Below are 20,336 nucleotides of genomic sequence, written 5' to 3' on the forward strand. Positions count from 1 at the left end.
CCCTTTAAGTGTTTCCACCTTTGTTAAAAAAAAATAATTATATTTTAGTATCTAATTATTTGTAACAATTGGTAGAGCTTTTTAGTGCACTCCTACATCCTGTGTTTTGTATCTAGAACAATACCTACAAGACCTCTTCAATGCCCTCAAGCAAGCAGAAACACCAACTAAAATAGATATTGATAGGGCTCATAGAGCTCTTCGCCCTAAACCACAGGATACCCAACCACCTAGAGATGTGATAGTCAGAATCACAAATTACCAGGTTAAAGAGGAGATAATGAGACTTGCAAGAGAGCGGCAACCATTCAAATATGAAAATGTGGATATACAATTTTATGCAGACCTTTCCCAAAGGACTCTCACTAAGCGTAAAGAGTTAAAACCTCTCACCACACTTCTCAGGAAGATGAATATATACTACAGATGGGGATTCCCCTTTCATCTAATAATCATCTGGAAAGGAAAATGCCTTATTGCTCCTCGCTTGGAGATATTCCTAATATATGCAAGGACCTTAACATACCTTTGTCTGAGGAGGAAGATGCTAACGCTTCCAGCATGGATCAAGCCACAGGGAACAGTTTTATCCCTCTCCCTCAAAGGAAAGAATGTCAGCAAGTGCAACAAAGAAGGACACGAAATCGAAGCCCAGCCTCACAATCTCAAACGGTCGATAAGGGCTGAACCTTTGCCTAGTCGGGCGATATCCTTTTTCCAAGTTGTGTTTAAGGGGACTTCTTTTATGAGGTTTAATGTTTGTGGCATAATTCTTGTTCTTTTTTTACATTTAAGTAATCATTTTGCAAAGTGGTTCTCTTTTTAGTACCATGAGCTTCTTGACACCAGGTTAATTGGATACAGTATTGGGGGAATAGTAACAGGAAGATCACTTCATTACTTCCTCGTAGTTCTATTCTGTTTTACATTTATTTATACATACAATTGGGAGACGGTATTCTCCCTTGTTATGATATGTTGTCCTTAATCTCTTCTCTTACAGGTTTTGGAGAATATATTTCATGTTTTTCAATTGTTTTTTTTTATTTTCTTGTTTTATGTACTCAATTCTTGTTTATAGAAAACTTGTTTAAATGTTAAAATGTTGAAATTGTTAAAATCTTGTCTCACTGATGCTTACCTAAAATATCCTCATGAGTAAGGACATCCAACATGACCTCATTATCCTAACACAAAATACCAATGGGTTAAATTGTCCTAATAAACGTAGAATGGCCCTTTTAGATCTACAAAAAAGAGGTGGTCATATCCTTATGCTTCAAGAAACACAGTTCAAAGCTAACCACATCCCCAAATACTTTTCGTCACATTACCCTCAACATTTTCATTGCACTAACCCATATAAGAAAATCAATGGAGTTAGTATCTTAATTCATAAATCGGTTTCATTTACTAAAACACATATGGATAGGGAAGGTAGATTCTTATGTATTACGGGCCTCCTTTTTGACAAATCAATCATGCTAGTTAACTTGTATGCCCCTAATAAACTTCAAGATAAATTTATTAATTCAGCCACGAATCCCATTATCAAGCACATGAAAGGCCCTTTAATAATTGCAGGAAGATTGAATATCCCTCTTAACCCCCTAGTAGATTGCCCCAATCCCAATACCAGAATTAATACCCCACACCTCCAAAGCATCTGGCAGAACTTTAAATTACTCGGATTGCATGATACTTGGAGATATGCAAACCCACAAAAAAAAGATTTCACTTTCTTTTCCCATCCCAACCGAAGCTACTCTAGATTGAATTATATATTAGTTGACCATTTAATTCTTTCTTACGTAAAATCCACAAATATACATCACACTACATTGTCTGACCACTCCCTAGTCTCATGTGGACTAAGTTAGCCTTCAACACCCATTAAAGCTTTCCACTGGAGACTAGATGAGTCTTTAGCAAATTTTTTGACCAAGGACTTTTTAGAGAAGTAAACATATTAAATCTTATTTCACCATTAACGATACCCCAGATGTTAATGTGACTACCCTATGGAAATCACATAAAAGTACTTTAAGAGGGGAATTTATTAAAACTAAGGCCCACATAACCAAAAATAGAAGGGAGGAATATCTTTCCATAGCGAAGGATATAGCAGAGCTGGATTGTCTACATAAAAACACACCGGAGGATACCAAGATCTTGGAAAAACTTAATTTCAAAAGAGACCAGTTAAACAAGATACTTCTTATAAACTCTCAAAAACAGATGCTGTCCTTTAAACAGACATTTTATAGGGAAGGCAACAAATCTGGGAAATTGTTAGCTAAGGCTTTAAAGAAACAACAACAAAAAACATATGCTCACTCTATTAAGAACTCACAAGGTAAACATATTGAGGATACCCAAACTATCGCAGAAGAATTTAAACTCTTTTATCACAAATTATATAATTTATTCCCTAGCAGAGATACTCAGGCACATCTCAAAGACTGCCAACGATACTTAGGCAGCATAAATATCCCCCAATTAACGGTAGATCAAAAGGAGGCTCTGGATCAGCCAATTAGTTCTCAGGAGGTTCTAGAAGCAATAAAACATCTGAAACAAAACAAGGCTCCTGGTCCAGATGGTTTCTCTGGCCTATACTATAAAACCTTCTCTAAATATCTTATCCCGTACTTGACCTCTTTATTTAACTAATATTTTCATACTGGTGAAACCTGGTAAACCCCGAATTTCCCCAGCCAACTTTAGACCAATTTCACTGCGTAACACTGACCTGAAGCTTTACGCCAAAATCTTAGCGTCCCGCCTAAATCAAATACTTCCCCAAATAATTGATCAGGATCAAGTGGGTTTTGTTCCTTTGAGAGAGGCACAGTTAAAAGTACTCAATCTCATTGACCACATATCTAAAACTAATACACTGACTATTTTCCTATCTACTGACGCCGAAAAGGCTTTTGACCGGCTGGATTGGACATACCTTTGCGCAAAGCTACGAAGGTTCAACTTCCCTATATCATACATACAAAAAATTCACGCCTTATATTCAAACCCGACGGCCCAAGTTAGGGTTAATGGGACACTATCTGAAGCGTTCAAAATACGAAACGGCTCTCGTCAGGGGTGCCCTCTCTCACCGTTATTATTTATCTTTTCACTAGAACCTTTTGCAATTAAGCTCATGGCAAATAAACAAATACAAGGGATTGAAATTGGTCAACGACTTCATAAAATTGCTATTAATGCGGACGATTTGTTATTAACCATTACGGACCCTCTCAACTCGCTAAAGCAGTAGTGTATTTAACTTCTTGGTTAATACATCAAAATCTTAATATCTCCCAGTTAATGTATCACAGCAATTGCTTTACAAAATTAAATTACACTGCCCCCTCAAATTACAAACAAAATATTTAAAGTACTTAGGCATCTCCTTAACTCCAGATAGACTGGACTTACGAAAACGCAATTACGGGAATCTTATAACAGAATTTCAATCACTGACCTCTTCCTGGTTATTAAAAAATATTTCCTGGTCAGGTAGGATACAAGCAGCTAAAATGGTATTGCTTCCTAAAGCGCTCTATATATTTCAGACTGTACCCATTCAAAATATCTCTAAGGAAATAAATACGCTACAAACAATAATGAACGATTATGTTTAGTGTCGCAGACCTCCACGTATTAATAAAAGCAGAATCTATAAACTTACAATTAACGGGGGTCTGGGTGTCCCTCATCTTAGTTCATATAAACTAGCAATCTCTCTTTAAAGAATCTTGGAGTGGTGTAGGTATGACAAAGAAAATTCCAAAGGGTGGGTACAGATAGAAACTTCAATAGCAAACTCTAAACACTTAGGTAATATATGCTGGAACCCACATGCACACAAAATTCCAATAATATCCCAATCCTTAATAACTAATGAAACATGGAAGGACTGGCAATTCATACTCAAATCTTTTTAAAAAAAATCAACAAAATATTCCCCCCTCACCACCATATTGCAAAACCCAGAATTTACTCCAGGCCACAAAAACTTGAAATATGCGGTCACCTCTTTCCAGTCCTTGATTCCCATTCACTCATTATTGAAAAATAGTATCTTAAAAACCAAACAACAATTAGATACCTTAGCAATCCCCTTCTTTTCATCCTAGTTTAGCTTCCATCAGACCAGACATTACATACTCTCACACAGATGCAAAAATGACTTCCTACGACCCCTTACACAGTTTGAACAAATGTGTATTTCCAATTCGAAAGTCCACAAAACAATCTCTACTCTATATAAACTAGTTTTAGAAAATAGATTTCCATTTCTTCCTTCATACACAAAAGGATGGGACAGGGAAATGGGTAAAATTACGACACCACAAGAGTGGAACATTAAATTTAAGAGGCTTAAGCAGTCAGCACATTCCTCACAGGCTAAAGAGACAAATATTAAAATCATGTTGCGATGGTATTTGACTCACGCTAAAATTAAACATCTATAAAAAGAGTTCTGGCCTTTGTTGGAGAGGGTGTTCACAAAAAGGTCATATGAGGAACATCTGGTGGGAGTCTGAACCTATTAAAGTATTCTAGTCCAAGATCTTTAAAAATATTAATCTAGCACTTCACACACAACTTCTCCAAAATCCTGAGTTGATCCTATTGCACCATCCGAACCAAATAACATGCAAAACTCGGAAACATTTATTCCAAATTATGATTAATGCAGCAAAGCAGCTGATCCCAAGGTACTGGAAATCATCAAAAATACCCACAACTTCTGAGTGGGAAAGACTAGTCAGTAGTAGTTTAACTTTAGAAAGATTCCATTATCTACAGCTGGGACAACTAGACTTCTTTCTTGATATCTTATTTCTGTGGGAGTCCTATATATACAGTGACAATTAATTCTAAAAGGGTTGGTACAGTCTGTATCCCCTCACGTTATAGAGTTATTCATCATATTTTCTAGGTTTCATATGGAAAAATTAGCTTTACTTTGAGTACATATGGTCATTTTTATTTTTGTTTTGTTTTCTATTATGCTGTTTATGTTAAAATTGTTCAAACTTGATACGGTATGTAATGAGGCATAATTGCATTTCTATACATTCTTAAAAGTGGCGATTTTGTTATACTGAATATATGCAGTCTTATATAAATATGAATTGGTAATAGAAGTGTTTTCAATTTGCCAAATGGTCTACCTCTCACCTAAGATTACTAAGGTCTAAGCAATTGTGTGAAGAAAGTGTTTCACATAGACTGTTCCGACTCGGATTATGAAACTTTGTCCACTTTTTGGAAAAATATTGTAATTATTAAAAAACTTTCTAAGTAATCTATGTATTTTTGTTGTTCAACAATTCTAATAAAAAGGAATATATATATAAAAAAAAAGACCACAGTGTGCCCTCCAATTTGTGCCTAACGTCTCATTCTAATGGGTCTAGTAATGTCTTCTCTGGCACAGGTTATCTCAGCATCTACTCTGTCCTCTCAGGCTTTTTCAAGATTTTCAGGACTTGGCTGTCCCTGATATGCCTATGCTACAGCCCCAGTCTATCTCCACAGGTAATTCACATGCAGTACCCTACAACCCCATTCCTTAACCACCCTCAGGGGGTTATCACCTTCCCTGTTGAGTTTGCAACTTAGTTACAATCGGCAGTTACTGCTGCCCTGAGTGCCATACCCATTGCAGGAAAGAGGAAGATTAAATATGGCTCTTCTGAACTTAGAACCAACAGCTTGCTTGATGCTTCTAAGGTCAGCCATGTTAATTTTCTGATGAGGATGATTTTTTGGCAAGTTCTGAGGGAGAAATTTCATCGTCCAGCTCCTCTAATAAGAAGCCTCTAGATACAGAGGACATTGATTTTAAATTTAAGCTGGAACATTTGAGATATTTACTTAAAGAGGTTGTGTCCAAGTTGGACATACCTAAGTCTAAACCTTCTGAGGAGAAAAAGGTTCACAAACTAGATATGGTTTTTCAACCTAAGTTAAAATCCCTGAGGTTGTTCCCAGTCCCTTCTTTGATGGCAGATATTATATCTAAAGAGTGGGAAAAACTTGGAATTCCCTTTTCTCCATCTCTGAATTTTAAGAAAATGTTTCTAATCCCAAATTCTCATTTGGTGATGTGGAGTACAATACCCAAGGTGAATGGTGCTATCTCCACTCTAGTTAAGCATACCACTATCCCTCTGGAGGATAGTAGTTCCTTTAAGGATCCCATGGACAGAAAGTTGGAGGGATACCTAAGGAGGATGTTTATGCAGATGACTTTGCTTTTTCAGCCTGCTGCAGGTATTGCAGCAGTGGTTGGAGCTGCCACCTTCTGGTGTGATTGCCTATTTGAATTGATTTTGGTTGAGTCTCCATTGGAAGATATTTAAGACCGCATTCAGGCCTTAAAGACAGCCAATTCCTGTATTTGTGATGCAATTATTCAGATCATTCAACTTAATGCGAAGTCTAAAAGACATGCCTCTGTGAATTTTCACCCCTTTCATCAGAATAGATTTCACAGGAATACAACCTCCTCCAAACCAGATAAGGACAGGAGTACCTTGAAACATAACCCGTCTTGGGGTAAGAACAAACAGCCCAAGAAACCTAACCCTGGCAATAAATCAGTATGAAGGGTTGGCCCCTACCCGCGCTTGGGTCGAGTAGGGTGCAGACTATCTCAATTTCAGGAAGTGTGGGCCCAAAGTATTCAGGACCCCTGGGTCTGGCCCTTATATCTCAAGGTTATAAAATAGGTTTTCGGTCTCGCCCACCATGGGGCAGATTTCTCCTCTCCAGAATTTCAGGAAGGCCAGAGAAAAGAAGTACCTTCCTAAACTGTGTAAAAGATTTTGTATCCATAGGAATTATTATTCCAGTACCCCTGTCAGAACGGGAAAGGGATTTTTTTTCAAATCTATTTATAGTTCCCAAAAAGGAGGAATCCTTCCATCCTATTCTAGACCTGGAGTGTCTAAACAAAATTCCCAAAAGTTCCTTCTTTCAAGATGTAAACTATCAGGTTTATTCTTCCACTAGTTCAGGAAGGACAGTTCATGACTACCATAGATCTGAAGGATATGTATCTTCACATTCCCATTCACAGAGATCACCATCAATTTCTTTGGTTTGCCTTCTTGGAGAGTCAGTTCATAGCTTTTCCATTTGGTTTAGCTATAGCTCCAAGAATCTATACAAAGGTCCTGGGAGCTCTTCTTGCAGTAGTCAGACTTACAAGGGATTGCTGCAGCTCCTTACTTAGACAACATATTGCTTCATGCTCCATCTTATAATTTAGCAAGCTCTCACATGGAGAAACTACTTTGGTACCTTCAGACACATGGCTGGAAGGTAAATGTGGAAAAGAGTTATAAATATGAGAGTGAGCTTCGAATCATCATAGATTCTGTCAGCATGAGGATTTTTCTCACAGAACAATGACGAGAAAAGCTTCAGACTCCCTATCGTCTTCTTAACAGGCTGAGGTGCCATTTGGGATCCTCCGAAGACTCAGGGGACCTGGCGATCAGAGGAAGCAAAATTTCCTATTAGCCTTCTGGAGCTGAGGGCCATTTCTAATGCTCTATTGACGTGGCCTCAGTTCGTTCCATTCGCTTTATCAGATTCCAATCGGACAACATCATGACGGTAGCTTATGTCAGTCACCAAGGCAGAACGCCCAGTCCTCTGGTAATGGAAGACGTTTCTCGAATTCTTCAGTGGGCAGAGACTAACAATTGCCAAATATCAGCTATCAACATCCCAGGAGTGGATAATTGGGAAACGGACTTTCTAAGCAGACAGACTCTGCATTTAGGAGAATGGTCCCTAAACCAGGAAGTGTTTTTTACGAGACTATCCGCAGATGGGGGTATCCGGAGATAGATCTAATGGCTTACCGTCTCAATGACAAACTGGCGAGATTCGGATCGAAGTCAAGGGACCCTCAGGCAGAATTAGTGGATGCCTTGGCAGTTCTGTGGAACTTCAATCTAGTATATCTTTTCCCTCCAATTGTTCTTCTGCCCGAGTTATAGCTGGGATCAAGCATGAGGGAATTTCAACAATCTTAGTTGCTCCAGTATGGCCACACAGGACTTGGTATGCTGATATAGTGATTATGTCCTCTGCTCACCTAGTACTGTCTAAGAAAGGGTTCTCTGAGACGGTGATCAATACTTTGATTCAGGAAAGAAAACCTGTGACTAGGCTTATTTACCACAAGGTTTAGAGAACTATCTATCCTGGTGTGTGGACCGGGCTCTCCCTTGGCATAAGGTGAAGACACTGCAGATTCTTCAATTTCTTCAGGAAGGTTTAGAGAAGGGCATGTCAGACAGTTCTCTTAATGGCCAGATTTCTGCCCTTTTTGTTGTATTACAGAAAAAGTTGGCTTTGTTGCCGGATGTTCAGTCATTTGTTCAGGCTATTGTTAGAATTAGACCTGTTTTCAAACCATTTGCTTCTTCTTGGAGACTTAATCTTGTTCTTAGAGTTCTTCAGCAGGCTCCGTTTGAGCCTATGCATTCTCTTGATATTAAACTTTTGTCTTGGAAGGTTTTATTTTTTATAGCAATCTGCTCGTAGAGTTTCTGAGTTATCTACCCTTTAATGTGATCTGCCTTATTTGATTTTTCATGCGGACAAGGCTGTTTTACAAACAAAGATGTAATTTTTAATTACGGTTGTTTCTACTAGCAACATTAATCAGGAAATTGTTGTTCCTTCCCTTTTGCTCCAATCCTTCTTCCTTGTTCATCCTGCATTCTAGTAAGCACAGGGGTCAGAAAGCCACTGCTGTTATTTTGTCCTTCAGGCTCAGAAGTTTGATTCGCATGGCATATGTTGAAGCGGGGCAACAGCCCCCATCCCGGATTACAACACATTCTACTCATGCGGTTTCTTCTTCCTGGGCCTTCAAGAATGAGGCTTCGGTCGAACAGATCTGTAAGGCTGCCACATGGTCTTCATTGCATACATTCATGAAATTTTACAAATTCAATGTTTTTGCCTCAGCTGAGGCATCTTTTGGGAGAAAGATTCTTCAAGCAGTGGTGCCTAGTTCTTAGGACTGCCTTCCCTCCCTTTCCCTCCCTATTCATTGTGTCCTTCACAGCTTGGGTATTAGTCTCCCCATAGGTAAATTAACTTACTGCTTACCTGCTAAATTCTTTTCTTTCTTGACAGTGAGAGTCCATCAACCCGTCCTGAAATTTTGTAGTGGAGGTAGTTTTTGACACTCCGTACCCCTTTTATCTCTCTACTTTTCCTTATCCTCAGCTTGAAATACTGAGAGGATAAGAGAAGTGGGTGGGATATTTATTGCTTTGTTGGGGAGTCTTTTCCTCCTCCTGATGGCCAGGTGAAGTATTTTTTCATAGGTAAATGAATTTGTGGACTCTCACTGCCAAGAAAGCAAATAATTTATCATTGCTTGAGCTAAAGTCTAGGGTGCACCAATATCTGTATTTCGTTTAGTACGGGTGCGCTAAATCACTTGGGATTTAACCTAGAGATACATACATATACATGTCTAAATATGTATATGTACAGTATGTATATGTATATATATATATACTGTATATATATATATATATATATATATATAAATATGTTTATATGTGTGTACATATGTATTTATGTATTTATATGTGTATACATGTGCATCTGGGGGGGCACTTCCCCCCCTCCATGAAATTTACCTACAGGTAAAAAGCCAGGCACACGTTTGCAAACACACAGCAAGATTAAAACTTACTCTTCCTTTTTGCTTTAAACCTAGTTGGGTGTTGCCCAGAAAAAATGCCAGAATTTCTATGTGTTGTGTTAATATTTTTGTTTTTTAATTATCTCTGTGAGTTTTGATCTGGGATTGACTGTCTGAGTTGCTGGGAACTGCACAGCTGTCTGTGAGTGCTGGTGAGTACACAGGGCTGTTAGTTTTATAGTGACATAGAATGTGCACCCAGTCTAGTTTGAAAGTGCAGTCTATTTCCATGTTTTGCATGTTTCTAGGGAAATTACAAAAAGCCTGTGTCACCCTTGTTGGTATCTCAGTGTGTTTGGTTGAAGGCATGCATTGTGTTGCTGTAGGTTTGGAATGCAGGAAAAGACCTTGATGTGGTCTTGTGCATATCGCCATTTGGCCAAATGCTGTAACTTACTCTTATATTTTTCTTTCAATCTAGCTGTGTGCTTGCAAGAGAGTGCCAGACTTTGTATGTGTTGTGTGTGTAAGTGTATATATACATATATATACAGTATATATATATTCCAAACAATGGTGTAAGTGCACTCTCACCAACTCTTGCAGCTTGTCAGGGTGCTATGAGGTTAATAATATAATGTAGCAAAGAAGCACTCACTGAACAGTTCCAACTGTGATAAAAAGTTTTAATTCAAATTGTGACGTTTTCGGGACTGCAACAGTCCCTTCCTCTGACAAATTAACAATGTGAAAATGCAGGCATCAACTGGTGCAAAATTCTGAATAAGTGCTCATTTGACTTAATGTTACTTGTCATCAGAGAAGTGGGTCGTCTGCTCCAGATAGTTAAAGCTGAAATACAGACATTTGAATTGGAAAAACTAAATATATTCGAATCTGATACCAATACCAACTGGCTTTCTAAACTTAGTCTTCAGGTCAAGAGTTATAAACAGGAACTGATAGCCTTCAAGAACCGCAAGTTACAGACTGTCACACAGGACTATACATATAAATCTATCTATAGGTGGATGCTGTCCCCTGAAGATAGGAGGACATATCGACCGAGACGTGAACGTAGATACACCAAGAAATCGATGACAACGGTGGACACGAGTTCTGGTGATAGTTCAGGCACTGAAACCCCATTGGAAAGTTCCACTACCACTCAAAGAGGAGTCATGACCCGGTCAAGGGGTAATAGAAGTGAATGGGAGACTTCAAGTGCTAATCGAGCGGCTTTACCTCCATTGGCGGCTCATCCAACAGCCAACCGTTTTTTAGGAAGAGGCGGAGGCCACACACGAGGCGGGGGGGCACTGCCCGCCGCCACCAACAACAGAGAGTATAGAAAATATCGTGATTAACATCAGTTCACGCACCCTGACTGAGTCTGAGTTGAGCCTGCTGAACAAGGGCCTATCTTTTGTGCCATCCACTGGGATTAATGAATTTGATGCCTACATAGATATTCAGAGATTTGGTAGGAACTTAAGACTCAGAGAATTTTTTAACTATGATCAAGAACAAGAATGTGCTTTTAGAGCTAAGGGTTCATTCGACCCCTCCTCCAACAACTCCACTATCCACACTCTTACAAACTTTCTCACCAAATCCATCAAGGATAGACCAAAAATGAGAATTAGAGACAACCTCACCAGGAGTGAGAGGACAGCCCTTAAATCCTTGAAAGATGACAGCTCAATAGTGATTCGCCCAGCCGATAAGGGTGGGGCGATAGTCCTGTTGGATACCACATATTATAAGAATGAAATCCTGGGACAACTATCTGACAATAAAACATACATGCCGCTCAGGGGTGACCCAACATTGAGGCTCAAACAGAAAATTGACACTACACTAATGGAGTTTAAAGAAAGGGCCCTTATCACACAACAAGATTACAATTTTTTATGCCGTGAACATCCACTAATCCCCTTGTTGTATACCTTACCTAAGGTGCATAAAAATGCCAATAACCCCCCAGGGAGACCTATCGTCTCAGCGAGGGGTTCGCTACTCCAACCATTAGCACAGTTTGTTGATCATTACCTACAGCCTTTGGTTCAATCCATGCCATCATATGTACGTGATTCGAATGATTTTATCACTGGCATTAAGAAGTTGGAGAATATCACTGATGGAGACCTTCTGGTCACTCTTGACGTGTCTAGCCTTTACACGGTCATCCCCCATCAAGAAGGCATTATAGCTGTAACACAGACACTAAGGAAGGCAGCATATATTGGCCCATCAGAGGTACTCATCTGCTTCCTCACACTATGTCTTATGGAAAATTATTTTCTATTCGACTCTACATTCTATTTACAGATTTCAGGGACAGCGATGGGGTCCAATGTGGCCCCATCGCTGGCCAATCTGTTTATGGCATTGTATGAAACATCGATCATGAAGGTCTTCAATAATGACAACATCAGGTACTATTGTCGATACATAGACGACCTGTTTTTGATATGGTCAGATGGAGAAGATAGTTTAAAATGATGGATTGACCATCTGAATACCCTTGAGAGTCCTATTAAATTTACCCACACAATCAGAAACTCCACGGTGGACTACTTGGATGTTAGGGTCTTTAAAGTAGGTGGGAGATTGGGCACAACTTTATTCCGTAAAGCCACTGACCGTAACTCATTATTACATGCTAGAAGTTGCCACCAACCCAGTCTTATACACAATATCCCTAAGGCTCAGTACCAACGGGTAATCAGAAATAACACCAATGAGACATTATGCGAGGAACAACTACGGGATATGACACAGCGATTCATTGAAAGAGGATATAGGCAAAAAGATCTGCTGGAGATGAAATCAGTTGTGCTATCAGCCACAGAACAAGGAGAGGTGGCTCCATCCAACCAAATGATCAACTCACTTTTGTGACTACATACTCACCGGAGATCATACCATTAACCCACACTATCAAAGAAGAATGGAAACTGGTTGAAGCAGATCACACGCTGCCTTTCAAGAACTGGAAGGCACCGAGGATAGGGTTCAGACAAGGAAGAAACTTGAGAGATTATCTTGTTAAAGCGGATGTCAACCCTGAAGGGGGCAAACGTACATGGCTAAAGACAAATAAGAAAGGTTGTTATCGCTGTATTAGCTGTGTAACTTGCAGTGGGATGATTACTGGCTCTCACTTTCGTCATCCGGAAAGCAATAAGACATATGAGATCAAGTACTATCTAACTTGCACTACTCAATTTGTAATATATCTCCTGAATTGCCCCTGCGGAAAATTTTATATTGGCAAAACAACTGACGATGCTAGAACGAGGATGGCCAACCATAGGTCTAGTATTCGTCTGGCCATAAGGAATGGAAAGGCAGACCAGCCGGTAGCGAGACACTTCTTGGAGGCAGGGCACACTGTCAATGACCTGAGATTTCGACTGATCGACCACGTACCGATTCCACGAAGGGGAGGAGACAGAGGAAATATGCTGCTACGCAAAGAATCCAGATGGATCTATGAACTGGGGACCCTCTGCCCCAGGGGTCTCAATACCCACACAGGATGGCAATGTTATTTATGAACTATGAGGTCCACGAAACACCAAGTGGGGTGTTTGATGTTCTACACCATTGAGAGTCCATGATCCATTACTCTTTTCTCTTTCTCTCCTCCCCCTCTGTTTTTCTATCTTTCTTTTTCTCCAATCTCTTTTTCTTTTTCCTTTTTTCGCTCTTCGTTCTCTTTTCTTTATTGCTCTTTTTTCCTTTTTTTCTTGTTCTTGGTTGGTTTCTCATCCTGCTTCTTCTTTTTTCTCTCTTTCTTTTTGTCCTTGTTCTCTTTCTTTCTGTTTCTTTTCTACTTTCTCTTTCTCGATTTTTCTTCTTTCTTTTTCTTTTATTCTGACTTTGCTTTACATCTTTATGTGATACTTCTTTAACATAGGATTGTATTATGAGCACATTACTACAGATGATAAGGTCTATCTCTCTGTCCTATATTGCCTCTATGGGAGATTCATAGGTGGCCCTCTGTTCTTTATGTTGTTATTACTTTGTCCATTATATGGGCTTACTGATTTTAATTTTATTTTAATCTTATCTTATTTTAACTTTTCACTTATACACTTCTTTTGACACTCCGTGTTGTTCTTCACTTGGGTGGTCTTTCTCATTCCATACCAATATTCAGCGCTATTTCTTAGTATCTGGATTTAAATTATATAATGATGGATACATTTGTTCCTTTCCCTTGGCTACTTAGTCTTTTGAATTTATTATAGGAGCTGTGACTCCTTTTATTTAGATTAGAGCATAATTATTATAGAGTTACACACTGGGGTGGCAGCAATACACTGCTGACTTAGGGTTGTCATTCATTTTGTGTTGACAATGGATGTCTTTAATCGGGTTAAAATTTCTTTCTCTTTTTTGCTCTATCTTTGAGCTCCAGTTTTTGGTTTTATTCTATGTTCTTTTTATTTGTTCTTTTTATTTGGATTTGTGATTTGGGCACCGGAGGTGAGCTCGCTTTTACCTATTTAATTCATGCAATGAGATGGATTAGTATAACATTTATGTTTCAATAAGAGATCAAGCACGTTCGTTTGCTTTTACAAGACTGATGGGATCAAGTGCCGGCCTGACAGTGTGGCTTGCACTTGGGACATTCATGTAGAGAGCCAGTGTTTGGTGAATTCACGGCCTGTGTTTGGTGTGGACACAGCTGCATGTAGTTGGGGACGAGCGGCATGAGTGTGATGGATGCGCTTGTCAGTGTCAGTACGACACGTAGAATTGGTTCACACTTGGCAATGTTTTGATACGCCTTCATGGGGGCGGTCCCATTAATGATTGGATAGATCTCGGCATCTTATTTACCTTTGTTATGAAGGCTATAACAGAATCATCAAGTGCGGCACCAATAGGGCTTTCCTATTTATGCTAATTTTTAAGTGCAGAGTGACGACTCTGTGATTGTATGATACTGATTGTCCATTCTCTGTGCTGTTTGAGATGACAGATCTGACACTGATACAGATCAGTTTCGGCCATTGATGTATATTTAACATTGGCGATCTAAGGGCGGCCTTATAGTGTTTTGAACATAGACATGCAGCGTCCTGGGGAGCGTTTTTATTTGGGATTATAATGAATGTGATACTTTATTTTTGAGGTAGTATGCGTCCTTAGCGACAGGTGGGCGTAGTTTGAAAGCCTTTACTATGACGTAGCGAGCATTGAGTGCCACGACGCCGCTGATTGGTGGTATTATGTTCTCCAGGAGTCAGAAAACTGCTGGTTGGTTGAATTACGATCTCCATGAGCCATGGCGACTATGATTGGTTGAATTACGATCCCTCTCTCTCACTGTTTATTTACGGTCTTTGTTATATACTTAACGATTATTTAGCTGACTTTTCGGTTTGGTTGGAGTGAGATTGCCCCCCTTTTGTATTAACAATACGGAGTTCCATGTTTAAATTACTTTATTACTATTCACTTGAATCACTATATACATTAGATTTGTATCATTGATAGCTATTGGTCACTATGGAAGGTGTGTTATGTATCTTTGGCCATGATTGGTCAATCACTAGGGGAGGGTAATTTGGAGCCTATTTAAGGCCTGCATTTTCACATTGTTAATTTGTCAGAGGAAGGGACTGTTGCTGTCCGAAACGTCACAATTTGAATTAAAACTTTTTGTCACAGTTGGAACTGTTCAGTGAGTGCTTCTTTGCTACATTATATATATATATATATATATATATATATATAAAATAATATGCTGGCTCCTAGAGCTTCAAATCATATTTGTTAATCCGTGCCTTATATCTAAGAATATACAGTATAAGCACAAGCACTCTTTTGACACCAATGAGCTACCATGTTTAAAATGATGTGCAACTCATGTGTATGGTGTCTGCTTCACATGTTGCCACTGATTTTATTATACTTAGGGTATTTAATTTTTTTGCGCCCCCCCCCCCCCCCGGAAATCATTTTGCGGACGCCCATTTGTGTATATATGTATTTACAAATATACACATATAAACACATAAATACATATATATATATATATATATATATATATATATATATATTGTCAAGGTATATGTAAGGTTAATAAATATATATATATATTTTAAGGTTAATAAATATATATGTTTAATCAAATATCTGACTGATCAGGAGAAAATGATTTATTCCTTTCAGACAAACTGACTTCGCTCATGTTCAGCTCTTCCCCCATTTAGTATGCAGACAGGATGTCTCCAAAGGCTTGACACTAAAGCATTTGGTTTAATTAAAATGTAACCACAGTTTCAGAAACCATATGTGTGATTGCTTGGGAATGTGAGATAAAATCTATTTACCCCTCCCAATGTACCTAAGAATCTAACTCAGGTGACAAATCTTGTGAGAATTTCAGCATTACACTTAGGTGCAGGGGACCCCATGTGGTGAGTAAAAGACAAAGAGTCTGGGAACTGAGTTAGAAGAAAGAGCAGTGAAGACCTTAGGATAACACAGAGAAAGCAGTGTGGGTTGAAGAATTAACATTTACAACCCCTGTATAACACAGATAAAAATAAATAAAATAAAAATTTCTTACAAAGGGAACAATACTAGTTTCATGTGTGTTTGGAATAATTCAAATAGCCCATATATGTATATATATGTTGAAATAGTACGTTTTATATTAAATAAATAATTGCTGCATGGAACATTTATATAGGAAATAAATTCAGAATTATTATAGCTTAAATAACAATTTTAATAATACCATATTTGAATTACATGCTTTCCTATTTTTCAGATGGAGCTAAGATGATGATAAATACAAGATAATGCATGGAAGTGAATATGTATCTGCATAGAAAGGATTCATGCTTCCAAGATCCATTAGAAACATGAAATATGGCATATTCATGTTAGAACACAATGCAGACAGAACTATTGGAAATATAAAAATAGGCTGTTATTTGTATAGAAATGCCAGGATACTGATAAAATTATAATGCATTTTAAACTAATAATTAGCAGTATTAAATTGCCTTAATATAATAAAATGTTAATAATATAACATATTTGGTATCAGAATAATCAGAAAAAAAAATCTCATACTACCCATCTATAATTGGGGTTATATATGATTAATGCAAAGATCTGATTAAATATCCATGTTATGAGAATAATTAACTTGTCAAAAATGTTTTAGAAATGGTATTGCTGTATTTGTTTGTGTTGCAACGCTGCCACCGAAGGGCCAAAACCAGTATAGCAGTTTAGAGATTTAACTGTTTAAAGGATGCGTTTCCATAACAACAATGTATACTATTCCAAATATCCAATCAGAAGGGACCAGGAGGGCCACCCATAATTTACCCATGATGGAAAACTGATAAAAAAGTGAATGCAATAGAGAGAAGGACAGATTCTGCTGAGCTAAACTTGTAACTATTTCCTGTTGGCGCGAAAAAGACCATTTTACTTCGGCAAAGTTGATCTACCACTTTCTCATTGATTGCGATATACACTTATTGGTGATCTGAGGTAAAATAATTCCTATTAAGGAATATTGGATATCAACTGCTCTTTATTTGGTAAAGTATACAAAGTTATTGGTAAGATAAGTTATATGCATAGTCACTACAGTTAAATTATAATAAGCAGATTTAAGGAAATAGTTTATATTTCAAGTTAGCATTTCATAGCCTATGTATTGTTAAACTAATCCCAATCTTAAATTGTTTATCTATGCAAATATATAATAATAATTCAGAAGTGTATATTGTATTATTGTTTAAATTTGTATCTGGTAGACTAAGTGATTTATCTATGAAAGTTCTGATGTTTTAAATCAATATTGGATTAGGATAAATTACAGTTAAATAGCATAATATATATTATCCTATTGTTTATAAGCACTGTTTAGAATCGTATTGCTTGGATGTTAAAAGCGAAAGATTTTAGTCTCATTGTAATATTTTAAATGCAGCTCTGGATGAAAGGTTGGTTTTAAAGATACATTTTTCTGGGTTTTATAAGAAGGATAGCATATCTTAATAGTTGGTTTTAACGTATATAATATTGTGCCATATTCTGATATTGCAAATATATTTCAAAAATGTTCATGGATATTAACTAAATAAAAGAATTCAGGTATTTATATTAATTGTATGGTTTCTAGTAGATGCATGTTGGTTACGGGTTTCTATTTTTAAGGATAATTATTATTTGTATTGTGTTATAACCCTGCCATAAGCTGATATATTATTTGGAGAGCACTACTAAGATTTTCATAAATATACTGACAATATGTATTGGAGTCCTTTGCAAGTAGATGAAAAAACATTTATGCATATTTAATAAAGTGTTATACTGTGTATTTCCCATTCCAATGTTCTGCACACAGCAGAATATGTTCTAAGTATTATCTATACATAAATATAATTATCTCTCTCTCTCTCTATATATATATAGGTATAGATATATATTTTACAAAAAAAATTATATAAATGTAGAAATATGTATTTATGAATAAATAGAACATATTCTGCTATGTGAAGAACATTGGAATTTGAAATATTCATATTTTCATGTCGAGTAAGCGCACTTGAGAATATGCAATCGAATATGCATTCCTCAGTGCATCACGGCAACACTGTCTAAATGTAGCTCGCTCCCGCTCTGGTCTAGTAGCAGGAGCAAGCTACATTCAGTTTAATGGCGCAACCGGGTACGCTGTGACTAGACAGTGTTGCTGTGATGCGCTGAGGAAAAACCAGACCCGCTCAGTAGAGCAAGGAGTGCCGTTCTGGAAAAATAAACTTTTAAATAAAAATTTTCTGCAATACTTTAATGTAATAATCTGCCACTAAGCTAGTGTTATATAATTCTGCACTATGTGAAGAATTATATAACATTAGTTTGTAAGTTTACTGCTCCTTTAACTGGTCCGCCGCCTCTGAGGCTGCGGACATCAATCCGCCCGATTTCATATGATCGGGTTGATCGACACCCTCTGCTACCAGCTGATTGGCCGCAAATCTGCAGGGGGCGGCATTGCACAAACAGTTCACCAGAACTGCTTGTGCAATGTTAAATGCAGACAGCGTATGCTGTCGCCATTCAGCGATGTCTGTTAGACATATGATACATCGGCCCCTAAGTTCTGCTTTTTGTGTGCATTGGGTTATCGCGCGAGCAAAAAGTTTTTTTAGATGATATTTATTATATATTCCACACTTTTCTTTTGCAGTATATTTCACTGATCACTGTATTTTTTCAGAATAGCCATCTCTAACTCCTTCGTATATATTCATTCTTACTTTTTCTTGCATTCCCAAACATAATATAGGTTCTGTACAATTTAAATTCCATGTCATAGGTACAAGCAAGATACATACCAGCCACGTGTCGCAATCCACGGCGCAGGGCGTCATTGGTTGGAGGCATTTTCTGATCAGTTGATGCCACACCTGGGCTAGTCACTTAGACACAAATAATTCAATGGTGAGAGTTACATTTATTTTACAGTTAATCATGAAACATACTGATACTGTACATTTGTTCTCTGTAAGCTCTTCTTCCTTCTTATTAGGGATAAAGCAAAGAAGTACTTTATGGAAAAAAATTGATAGAGTTGCAGTTTGAAGATGCTATAGGACAACTCAAATTGCTTAGCTTAAACATAAGATTATCCTAAACATAAAAAGGTCAAAAATCCTAGATAGATCAAATATGCGTAACCTAGATAGATCAAATATGTCTAATATGAAGTCAAGTCCTAATTTGTTGTAGTCCTAGCAGAAAGGCTTTCTTTTAACACTGATTACTTCCGCAGACTCTAATCCTACCAACCACCTGACTCTCTTGCTAGAGCTTCCTGTCCTAAGCAGTATTAGCACCTTCCTACACGGTTCTCTAAATTAGCTCTTTACTTACCTTTAGGATCAATGTGGAGTAACGCAACTCTGGTTTTATCTAAAATGACCTCATTAAGGGGACTTGGACATTTTGTCACTCCTGGAATAGCTCTGTATAATAAAACTGCCCTGTATAATGTCTAGCTCTGTACAGCAAAATCAACTTTTAAGCTGTCTACCTATATCTACTTATTAAAGTTATGTCTCTGTAAACATATTCAAATAATGAATTTCTAATTGTGGTTTGCTACTCATTCCCAGTGAATGGTATGAAATGTCACTGCATCAGTCATACTAACTCATTTTCTCAGCACTATATACCATCAGCACAACTTCTCTTCATTACACACCAACCTTCTCCGTTCTGTACAATCATCTTATCCCATCTACATAAACACTTTTCTAATGCTCCTATTAGTGCTGGTTATAAGAGCAATCAAGAGCTCACCTTGGGGTGGCTGCTCCGAATCACATGATTGCATTCTACGAGATCGCTGTGGCTTTAGAGGGGGTCTACGGACAGGGGGAGCACTGTCTAAAGAGAAAGAAAAAGTGAGAGACAAATGGGTCAGATCAGGAAGAGACATTGAGTGATGGAGAAAAAAATGTAGAAATGCTGAAATGTAGCTTATAGAAGGATAACAATAGAAACAAAATACAAAAATAAAGGATGGAGGTTGATAACAAGGAATGAAGTGTAATATGTCATGGTAATGGGGAAGTAC

General features: G+C 37.8%; 1 protein-coding gene across 1 annotated transcript in view; it reads right to left on the reverse strand.

Annotated features, from left to right (window-relative positions):
• CARMIL3 (capping protein regulator and myosin 1 linker 3) overlaps positions 1-20,336 on the reverse strand; it is a 252,398-nt gene that overhangs the window by 14,012 nt on the left and 218,050 nt on the right. The window contains exons 38-39 of the mRNA XM_053702312.1: positions 20,060-20,146; positions 19,093-19,176 (exon numbers count right to left, since the gene is read on the reverse strand). Of these exons, the coding sequence (XP_053558287.1) occupies positions 19,093-19,176; positions 20,060-20,146 (171 nt within the window). The remainder of the gene's footprint in view (positions 1-19,092; positions 19,177-20,059; positions 20,147-20,336) is intronic.

This window comes from Bombina bombina, chromosome 2 (assembly GCF_027579735.1).
Source record: "Bombina bombina isolate aBomBom1 chromosome 2, aBomBom1.pri, whole genome shotgun sequence".
Classification (NCBI taxonomy): domain Eukaryota; kingdom Metazoa; phylum Chordata; class Amphibia; order Anura; family Bombinatoridae; genus Bombina; species Bombina bombina.